Source organism: Rhinichthys klamathensis, unplaced genomic scaffold (genome assembly GCF_029890125.1).
Source record: "Rhinichthys klamathensis goyatoka isolate OS25496 unplaced genomic scaffold, OSU_Roscu_1.1 h1tg000429l_1, whole genome shotgun sequence".
NCBI classification, from domain to species: Eukaryota; Metazoa; Chordata; class Actinopteri; order Cypriniformes; family Leuciscidae; genus Rhinichthys; species Rhinichthys klamathensis.
Window position 1 is genome coordinate 840,817 of NW_026606925.1, and position 11,684 is coordinate 852,500.

The 11,684-nt window shown below is 39.6% G+C and overlaps 1 protein-coding gene across 1 annotated transcript in view; it reads right to left on the bottom strand.

The window, feature by feature from the left end:
• Positions 1–4,467: 4,467 nt before the first annotated feature.
• Positions 4,468–11,684, bottom strand: part of ripk3 (receptor-interacting serine-threonine kinase 3) — a 26,038-nt gene continuing 18,821 nt past the window's right edge. Inside the window, exons 9-12 of the mRNA XM_056235715.1 lie at positions 7,855–7,891; positions 7,722–7,771; positions 7,617–7,635; positions 4,468–4,603 (exon numbers count right to left, since the gene is read on the bottom strand). Coding sequence (XP_056091690.1) covers positions 4,503–4,603; positions 7,617–7,635; positions 7,722–7,771; positions 7,855–7,891 — 207 coding nt within the window. The 3' untranslated portion in view covers positions 4,468–4,502. The remainder of the gene's footprint in view (positions 4,604–7,616; positions 7,636–7,721; positions 7,772–7,854; positions 7,892–11,684) is intronic.

The following is an 11,684-nucleotide window of genomic DNA, read 5'->3' on the forward strand; positions in this document are numbered from 1 at the left end:
AACTTACAGTTTTATTCCTGTCTATATTCTGAAGGTTTTTACTGAAGGGTTTGTTTTTATATCATTCAACCTGATTTATGCAACATGTTATGCCTAAAAACAGAATGATAAAACAGAAATAAAAAATCTAAAAACCTTTAACTGTAATATGTCAACAAAATCAAACAAGTTTGAACCTGTCTTTATCCAATTGATCAGATTTCAGTTCTATAAATGTATGCAAATTAGTGCATATTTAATTAAAAGGTTTCATTTGCATATTTATACCGGCCGTAAACATAAAAAAAAAACTGTCAACAAAAGAATTGTGCTAATGTAGTGATGAATCGATCGGGTTACATTTCTCCCCAGATTTACCTGTAAGTCTGGCCTTAAACCGGCTCGTGATGCACTGGGCCGTGAAGGTCAGAGAGTAAACGGACACAAGACTCGCTTTATTATCATTATCTGCCATCTGTTGTTGGCCGGAGCCGGAGAACAGCGAGGTCACGAGGACAGCCGTCTCCGGCCCGTTAAAACACACTCGCTCTCCCTTCATCATGCAGAACATCATCCATTAGTCTAGTCTGCATATTAAAAGAGTGTTAGAATTAGGGATGTGCACGGAAAACATAACTATTTTTATTGATATAATGGTAACAATTTACAATAATGTTCATTAGTTAACATGAACTAAGAGTGAGCAATACTTCAGCATTTAAAAATCTAAGTTAATATTAATTTCAACATTTACTAAAACATTGTTAAAATCAAAGGTTGCATCAGTTAATGCACTGTGAACTAACATGAACACACAGCTGTATTTTTATTAACAAACATTAACAAAATATTAATAAATACTGTATGTATTCCTCATTGCTAGTTCATGTTAGTTAATAGAATAATTAATGCTCACTAATGAACCTTATTGTAAAGTGTAACCGATTTAATTAAGAAAGGTAGGAATAGTTAAGTGTACAACCGTCAGTTCCTGTTATTCCACCCGTCGTTCCGCAGTGTTTTGTCCAGAACTCCAGGAGGACGCTCGGGATCCGGGCAGACAGATGGGACACGGGATCGGGAAGCTTCTGATGCCAGGAGCCCGCTGACTAAACCACACGATCCTCCTCGTCACACGACGGCTCATAAAGCACAGGCAACATCCAACACACGCACACACAGCTTGGGGAACAGTTATAGCCACAAATGACAAAAAAAAACAAAAAAAAACATGGTTTGGTTGTATTTATGACATAAAAAGTCGAAATGATGACACACTAAGTAAAAAAAAAGTAAGTGATACGTATTGTAATAAATATTGGAGAACAAATGATTATGAATTCTTCTGATAAATCTTCTGATAATTTCCCAAGAAACGGTATATAGCCTATTAAAGTTGAATGTGACGGATGGAGATGACCCAGAAATAAGTTAATGATTTTTATGGACGATCTTATAGTTGAACATCCGGGGGGACAACGCGAAGACAACTATAGGAAATATAATAATAGGCTACACATTGCAGTTTTATGGTTGAAAATTAAATAAACTGTTCAAATGAGGATGAAGTGTTGAATTTGCAGGACAAGCTCAAATTACTTAAAGCATAAATTGAGCTTGAACTGCCAACTTAAGGCTCTTTGAGGTGTTATCTGTGTGTGTATGTGTGTGTGTGCGACATGTTTAGATTGTTAGGGTCGCATGTATTGTTAAAGGGGAACTGTGAACCTCGTTCGCCCCAGACACAGAACATGTGTGAAACTAGAGAAAGGTCAAAAGAGCTGCGACAGAAAACTTACCATATAAAGCTTTTGTGTTTGTGCTGCAGTATAGGTGTGAAAAAGGAAATAGATATTTTGAATATGTGCTTCTGCATGCGTATGTTAATAAAGGACTAGTCCAGAGTTGTACCTTATAAGGGAATTAGCTGTACTATAGTGACGGCTGATAGTTAGAAGGCGGCCCAGAACAGGGTCAGTATAAAAGACCTGGGAGAGGTTTGTTCGGGGCCGCAATTCGGGTGAAGACTTTGGTATTATTCTGAATCTTTTTTTAATAAAACGAAATCATGTTGTGGTGATTCGTAATACTTTTTAAACAAGTCTAGGAGTAATTTTTCCCTGTCAATATTTCATGATTTTTTGTAATGAGTATTAATACTGGCACCCGCACCCAGGGTTGAGCTGGAGCTCCGCCGAGGCCCCGATCGACATCCTACATCTGTGACCTACAGGTACGGCCAACATCTGATTGCAGTGGATTATGGGAGTGTTTTAGGAGGATCTAGAGGTTACAGCGGGATGGAAATACAACAGTATACATGGAAGATGGTTTCCGCCATGAAAAATGAAGATAAATATACTTTTAGTAATTGCGTATTTTTATCTCACAATTGCGAGTTTACATTTGCGTGATATAAAGTCGCAAATGCGAGTTATAAAGACAAAATTACGTGATGTACTGTAAAGTCTCAATTGCGAGTTATAAAGTCAGATTTGTGAGTTATAAAGTCATAATTGCAAGTTAAAAAATCATTATTGTGTGATATAGTCAGAATTGTGTGATATAAAGTCATAATTGTGATATAAAGTCGTAGATGCGAAATATAAAGACATAATTGTGTGATATAGTCATAATTGTTTGATATTAAGTCATAATTATGTGATATAAAGTCATAATTGTGTGATATAAAGTAAGAATTGCGAGTTATAGTCATAATTGCGAGTTATAGTCATAATTGTGTGATTTAAAGTCATAATTATGTGATATAAAGTCATAATTGTGTGATATAGTCATAATTGTGTTATAAAGTCATAGTCATAATAGCATGAGATAAAGTCATAATTGCGTGAAAAAGTCATAATTGCTAGTTATAAAGTCATAATTGCGAGTTATAGAGTCATTGCTAGTTATAAAGTCATAATTGCGAGTTATAGAGTCATAATTGCTAGTTATAAAGTCATAATTGCGAGTTGTAAAGTCATAATTGCGAGTTGTAAAGTCATAATTGCGAGTTATAAAGTCATAATTGCGAGTTGTAAAGTCATAATTGCGAGTTATAGAGTCATAATTGCTAGTTATAAAGTCATAATTGCGAGTTATAGAGTCATAATTGCTAGTTATAAAGTCATAATTGCGAGTTATAGAGTCATAATTGCTAGTTATAAAGTCATAATTGCTAGTTATAAAGTCATAATTGCGAGTTATAAAGTCATTATTGCGAGTTATAAAGTCATAATTGCGAGTTGTAAAGTCATAATTGCGAGTTATAAAGTCATTATTGCGAGTTATAAAGTCATAATTGCGAGTTGTAAAGTCATAATTGCGAGTTATAAAGTCATAATTGCGAGTTATAAAGTCATAATTGCGAGTTATAAAGTCATAATTGCGAGTTATAAAGTCATAATTGCGAGTTATAAAGTCATAATTGCGAGTTGTAAAGTCATAATTTTTTTGAGCACTTCTTGCGTTGCTTTTGCCTCTTCACGATGACTCGCTTGGTTTAGTCCTCAGTTGTAAGTCGCTTTGGATAAAAGCGTCTGCTAAATGACTAAATGATCTGCTAAATGACTAAATGATAATTGCGAGTTATAAAGTCATAATTGCGAGTTATAAAGTCATAATTGCGAGTTATAAAGTCATAATTGCGAGTTGTAAACTCATAATTGCGAGATATAAAGTTAAACCACACACGCTGTATCTCCTGATCATAAAGCACAGGGAACATCCGACACACGGAGACACAGCCTGGGGAAAATATACAATTTAATCAAAGGTATAAAGTAGTTTGTAGCTCGTTACAGTTGATAACAGTGGCATGTCCCAAAGTCTTCATGAATCTGATATGAACCCCAATCTCATTTATTCAGCTATTCAAGATTATATTTCTTTGGAAGCTCATTTAAAAGAAAAGAAAAAAACATGGTTTGGAGTAACTATGACATAAAAAGTTGAAATTATGACAATAAAAAGTAAATTATGACATACTAAGTCATACACAAATATATAGTCATATACAAATATATATGGAAGCTTGTTTCCGCCACACAATGAAAAATAAAAAGGTAATTGTGACTTTTATCTCAGAATTGCGAGTTATAAAGTCATAATTTAGTGACATAAAGTCGTAATTGTGAGTTATAAAGGCAGAATTGTGTGATTTTAAGACATTTTTTCTCAGAATTCCGTGTTTATATCTCGCAATTCTGACTTTATAACACAATTGCAACTTTAAATCACGCAATTCTGACTTTATATCACGCAATTCTGACTTTATATCACGCAATTGGGTGATATAAAGTCAGAATTGCGTGATATAAACTTGCAATTGTGAGATAAAAAGTTGCAATTATCTTTTAAAATGTGGCGGAAACAAGCTTCCATACATATATGACTAAATCATAATCACATAAACAATTTTGCATGCAAAATAAACTTCTTTTTTTCAATGTTGTTGGCCGCACTCGCACTCCTCCATCCAGACTGAACCTCTCGCCACTTCAGGCTCGTGGCGTCTCAGGGCTTTACTTGGTTTGGTGTCGCTGCCGGGATCTCTGAACAATATTCATGCAGTTATTGTTTCCGATCTGAACTCCAAACACGTTGGACATGTTGATGTGGACGCCTAAAAGAGAAGCAGAAGAACGAGCGAGTGAGTCAAGCTTTCAGTTCCTGATTATTACTGATGTTTCACTTTGAAAGCTCTCTTGTCTTAAGTAACTTAAGTATTTTGGTAGCCAATATATGTGGCTGTAAAACTATATACAGTATTTATATATATTTGGCCTGTTTAAACCTGATCACTTCATGCGTTTTCATATTCATAGAGCCGGGCATACTAAATGAGGCGAGGGTGTCGAGCTTTTCAAGCTATTTTAAAGGGGAACTTGGCAACTAGTCATTTCTTTGCTGATTTTCACTTTTGTTGTGGCATGTTTTCTCATCAGCGCCCCCTACAGTTGTGCGGCGTATATTTCACAACACTGTCGTAAAAAAAAACTCACTTGCGGCGCCTCCTGCCCCGTTCTACCGCTGCTCATGTGCATGTGTTATTATCGGAGCCGGCCAACTCTATCGTGTGGAGCTGTGTCTACCGAGTGGGTAACACATCATACACAGGATCACAGAATTATGTCGAAATGCCATAAATGTGTTTCTCGCTCGTTCTCGCTTCTCACAAGACTTCCTATTTCCAACGTACCGGGACGTTAGTCCACATGTTGCAAGGATGGTTTTCCGGCTGTGAACGCTGGGGGGAGCAGGGAAGTCACTATTTTCACCAGAACAGGTTATTTAACCATCCAATTGATTTCTAAATGGTTGTATTAAAGGACAACTCCGGTGCAAAATGAACCTCGGGTGTAATAACACATTGGTACAGACTAAATCGTTCCCTGAGATTTGTTTTCATGATAATCGAATGTAAAGAGTTTTATCTCTAAAAACAGTTTAGCTTATAACGCTAGTATATTGGGCATCGAGTAAGCAAAAAGAGATCGCTAGTTAATACCATTAACAAGGCTCAAATTAGCCCCACACTAACACGGCAGCATAATGAGTGTCCTTACATGCAAACCGAAGCATTGAGAACTTTGTAAGTGTATAGACAGTTTAATAAGAAGATACTTTACACAGACAGTACAGTTAGCGCATACAGACAGGAGCCATCTTGGAAAACAGCCTCGATCAGTCAAACCACGAACACGGTGATACGTGAGCTGAACTGTGACTTGGAATCTCATATGGTCCGTTGTTTCCGGAAGAAAGCACTGAGCGCATAAGAGAAGCACTGAACGCAACAGAGAAAATAAAAAAATAAATATAATTTATCTTATCTTCAATATCTACACGTACTGTTCGCTCACCTTCGTGGTTTGACTGATCGAGACTGTTTTCCAAGATGGCTGCTGTCTGTATGTGCTAACTGTACTGTCTGTGTAAAGTATCTTCTTATTAAACTGTCTATACACTTACAAAGTTCTCAATGCTTCGGTTTGCATGTAAGGACACTCATTATGCTGCCGTGTTAGTGTGGGGCTAATTTGAGCCTTGTTAATGGTATTAACTAGCGATCTCTTTTTGCTTACTCGATGCCCAATATACTAGCGTTATAAGCTAAACTGTTTTTAGAGATAAAACTCTTTACATTCGATTATCATGAAAACAAATCTCAGGGAACGATTTAGTCTGTACCAATGTGTTATTACACCCGAGGTTCATTTTGCACCGGAGTTGTCCTTTAAGTTGAAATAGTTGCCAAGTGCCCCTTTAAGGCATGAAAAAAAAAAATTAAACAAAAAAAACATTTAAATATGTCATTTTGGCGATCAAAGATGAGTTTTAAGGGATACAATTATTGACTACAAGGGGACTTTATAAGATAAACGTGTGAGAGTGTGTTATATGACATGCATTACAGTATAACATCAGCGAGACGAAGTGATCTTACCGGTGCTGATGCCGCTGTCTCTCCGACTGCGCTCTTTGATGTTGAAATTACCTGATAATAAATAAATGCAGCTCATATCTCTTGCTTTCACTGATGTGAACTCAGATTTCAGATATCCGATCAGTACAAACACATGATGAAGTGGCCAGGTGTGATGAAAAGGCCCTATAGTATGTGAAGAGAAAACTAGAACATTTATTCATGCTGCAATGCATGCTGGGAACTCACAACCCCTAAACATGTTCACTATGTAATGCTTTGTTCAACATTCGGTGATTCTGTAGGGATAACATGTTAAAGTGCCATACTAACTTTCCTTAGTATGTGTGACTCAAAAGGTCCCCATTTTACGTTGTGTTTTTTAGAATTTTTTACTTCACCGGAATGGTACGAAACTTGGTAAAGGTGTTGGCACTTGCTGTGTGAACACACAAAATCATGGACATGATTTGAAAAGGTTAAATGGTCCTGAATATAACAGTCACACTTGTGTTTCTGGCGGTCAGAAACGAGCGCATTGGAAATGAATGGAGAGTTTCCTCTAGTGGAAGCGTGTGGAACTGCAGCCGAACAACATCTCAACTTGTGGAACACAACTTGTTTAGATTTATGGCTTTGATTTTCTTGCATTTTAAGAGGAAAACGTGATTGAAATTGAAAATAGTATTTTTGCACATTTTTCATAACAATAAACGTACAATTCTGTAACTTTTTTTTAAGTTCACTTTTCAAACTGTTTTCACTTGAGCAATAATCTGCCGAGTGTCGTCTTTGAAAAGAGATCAAACTCTAAATTCTAAAGCTCTAAAGCGTTACAGATTCTCCACAGTTTAAGCTGGAGATAAAATTTTCAGGTCTATGCTCAAAAAGTCAATAAATGGATTATAAATACAGCGTAAATATAATTAAGTATAAAAAAATCCCCTAATAATACAAAATATTAACATTATCAAACTAAAATATATTACATTAATTTCATTGACAAGAACATAATAATTCTGTCATTTTTGACCGACACGCGAAGAGCACCAGAGGGTTACACTGGAAAATATACATAATAATAATTGTTTACGGTGACGTCCTGAGAAATGCAGCATGTGTACGGATCTCTGCATGAGTTTCAAGTGGCGTTCAATTACACTTTCTCAAGAAATATTGCACCTCCTGAGTAAACTTGCAGAAAACTGACCTGGTGTGGATGTCTGACGCTGTAAGAAACAAACACACAACACACACGTGAGACGGTCAGTCGTATTAATGTTAGTTAGTGAGTTTGATTGGTGTGGTTTCAGACCTGTGTTGTTCTGGGAGGCGTCAGAGGCGCACTGGGACGAGCAAACACGTCTACAACACACACACAAATGCATTCAGCAACAAACTAATCATGCTAATCATCACAATGCATTCTTTATTTTGGTTCACATTACCTCTGTGTCCGGGGTTTGTGTCACTGGCTCCCGTTTCCTGAGGACAGAGACACCGCCTGCAGTTTAGCCAAGCTTATTTACATGTTTACAATTACTTTCATTTATCTCTTACTTTCCCACTGAAAACTGTTTGAGATATTTTAACGAGGGATGCAGCGAACCGAGAAAGCTCATGCACTCATCATCGTTTAGAAGAACAAGAACTGGAGTGTCGACAGAGAATTTAATGTTAATATACTGTATATATACACTCACCGGCCACTTTATTAGGTACACCTGTCCAACTGCTCGTTAACACTTAATTTCTAAGCAGCCAATCACATGGCGGCAACTCAGTGCATTTAGGCATGTAGACATGGTCAAGACAATCTCCTGCAGTTCAAACCGAGCATCAGTATGGGGAAGAAAGGTGATTTGAGTGACTTTGAACGTGGCATGATTGTTGGTGCCAGAAGGGCTGGTCTGAGTATTTCAGAAACTGCTAATCTACTGGGATTTTCACGCACAACCATCTCTAGGGTTTACAGAGAATGGTCCGAAAAAGAAAAAACATCCAGTGAGCGGCAGTTCTGTGGGCGGAAATGCCTTGTTGATGCCAGAGGTCAGAGGAGAATGGCCAGACTGGTTCGAGCTGATAGAAGGGCAACAGTGACTGAAATAACCACTCGTTACAACCGAGGTATGCAGCAAAGCATTTGTGAAGCCACAACACGCACAACCTTGAGGCGGATGGGCTACAACAGCAGAAGACCCCACCGGGTACCACTCATCTCCACTACAAATAGGAAAAAGAGGCTACAATTTGCAAGAGCTCACCAAAATTGAACAGTTGAAGACTGGAAAAATGTTGCCTGGTCTGATGAGTCTCGATTTCTGTTGAGACATTCAGATGGTAGAGTCAGAATTTGGCGTAAACAGAATGAGAACATGGAACCATCATGCCTTGTTACCACTGTGCAGGCTGGTGGTGGTGGTGTAATGGTGTGGGGGATGTTTTCCTGGCACACTTTAGGCCCCTTAGTGCCAATTGGGCATCGTTTAAATGCCACGGCCTACCTGAGCATTGTTTCTGACCATGTCCATCCCTTTATGGCCACCATGTACCCATCCTCTGATGGCTACTTCCACCATGTCACAAAGCTCTAATCATTTCAAATTGGTTTCTTGAACATGACATCGAGTTCACTGTACTAAAATGGCCTCCACAGTCACCAGATCTCAACCCAATAGAGCATCTTTGGGATGTGGTGGAACGGGAGATTCGCATCATGGATGTGCAGCCGACAAATCTGCGGCAACTGTGTGATGCCATCATGTCAATATGGACCAAACTCCCTGAGGAATGCTTCCAGCACCTTGTTGAATCTATGCCACGAAGAATTGAGGCAGTTCTGAAGGCAAAAGGGGGTCCAACCCGTTACTAGCATGGGGTACCTAATAAAGTGGCCGGTGAGTGTATATTAGGGGTGGAACGGTACACAGAAGTTACGGTTCGGTTCATACCTCGGTTCAGACGTCACGGTTCGGTATGATTTCGGTACAATGGAGTGAAAAGCAAAACAAAAATGCAGAAGGCATTTTTATAAATGTCTTAAGCCTTGTATTTTTTAAATAAGTTTTATTAATAAAGCCATAGAACCAGTTTATTTGTAGTGCACTGACAATAATAAAAAGATGAAAAGACCTTGAGATATGTTTGGTAATTGTACCTGAATGAATTTAAAATTAATTTACTATTTCAGATCAATATATTTGTTTTCCTTCATTTTAGTTAACCCTAACTTTATTCTCATCTAAATTATAAATAGTTGATTTCCGTATAAAATAATACTACCATTCAAAACTTTTGTTAACAGTTGTAGGTTACAGTTCGACAAGAGTTTAGAGTGTGACAAAAGCACAATGTAGTGTTTTATTGCGAGTGTACACAAATATAAGTAACAATTTGCAGTTTTAATGATGTCCTGTTAAAAAAAAATGACGGAGTATGTTTTTATGTTTCCACTGTTCGATCGCGCATGAGAGATTATTATCTCTCTCGCACGCGCCCGCGCGCACACACACACACACTGTTCGATCGCGCGATTCGCGCCCGCGCCTGCCTCTCTCTCTCTCTCTCTCTCTCTCTCTCTCTCTCTCTCTCTCTCTCTCTCTCTCTCTCTCTCTCTCTCTCTCTCTCTCTCTCTCTCTCTCTCTCTCTCTCTCTCTCTCTCTCTCTCTCTCTCTCTCACACACACACACACACACACACACACACACACTCCAGCACTGCAATCTTGATCACAGTCTTGATCGCAGCCTGCGTTCACAGTCACACCAAAAGCGAATAAAGCGAAATTTATCGCTATTTAAGAGTTTTTTTTTTTTTTTGTACCGTGTATTCTCCGTGCAAATTCGTGCACCGAACCGTGACGCCCGTACGTTTCGGTTCGATACGAATACATGTACCGTTCCACCCCTAATATATATATATATATATATATATATATATATATATATATATATATATAGTAATTCATTTAAATAACATCATAGCATTTTGATCAAATAAAATTAATAACTTAAATATTAATAATAATTTTATAAAATAATTGATTAATTTAATAAATAATTTAATGTAAAATTAGATAAGAAATATATACATAATATAATATTTTACCCCCTCCAAAATCCTACCCTATACCTCAATGTGGCGGAGGGGTGGCGATGATGCACAGCGGGGATTCAACCCCCCCAGAAGGATCAACCAAGCTGAGAAGAAGACAGACTTCCGGCTGGCATAGTCGGGCCCAGCTAAATAGGGAGGCCCAGCAAGCCATGGACCGGACAAAAGAGAAACTCAAGCTACTACCGGCGGCAGAGCGACCCGGCCACGGGCGAGGGGCTGCTGAGAATCACAGGTAGAAGGCCGCCTTCTGGAAACCGGCCATGGAACAACAACACCAAAATCTACATCGGCACCTACAACGCCAGGACAATATCCTGGGAAGCGGATCTGGCTACCATCATCGCCGAGAAAGACAACATCCATTGCGACATCCTGGGCCTGTGCGAGAGCCCATGCACATTTGATGGGAAGACGGGTCAGCGGAGGCACTGGGAGCCGGCGAAGGGGACAGGACGGTCGGTGGCGTCGGCTTCATCGTCTCAGAGAACTATGAGATCTATGATCTAGACTCTAGAGATCTATGACCATGATGGTCATAGAAGAAGTGAAGGAGCAGTACCCCCCAATTATGGTGGGGTAATTCGCACTCTGATCTCCAGACGATGGGCGACGTGACCAACCCACGAGTCAGCGTGGTTATCCTGGCACTGACCAACAAGACGACCATCCGCATCGTGCAGGTATATGCGCCGACCACAGCAGCCGAGGACGACGAGATCGAGCAATTCTACGAGGACGTCGAAGCAGCCATCGCCCCCCGTCGGCTCGACAAAGAGAAGTTCGTTGGCCCCTGCGGCAGCGGCGACTGGAACGACCGAGGCGAGCGGCTGGCAGCCATGGCCGAGTCCAGTCGCCTCTACATCGGCAACAGCTTCTTCCAGAAGCGTCTCGGCCGTCGCTGGATGTGGCTGTGGCCAAACGGCACGCGTTCTGCACAGGCAGCGACCACCGACTGCTGCTTGCCAAACGGACTATCGACTCCAGGGTGGAGAAGTGCGCACTGGCAGCCAGCAACCAGGCACAACGGCAGACAGCCATTGACCCGATCTGACCCGAGACTTGACCCGAGACTGATGACGACATCACGAGCGGCTGGGACCAGTTCACAGAACGGCTGTGAAAGGCGAGCGATGTTGCTACAAAGCCACGCACAAAAGATCAG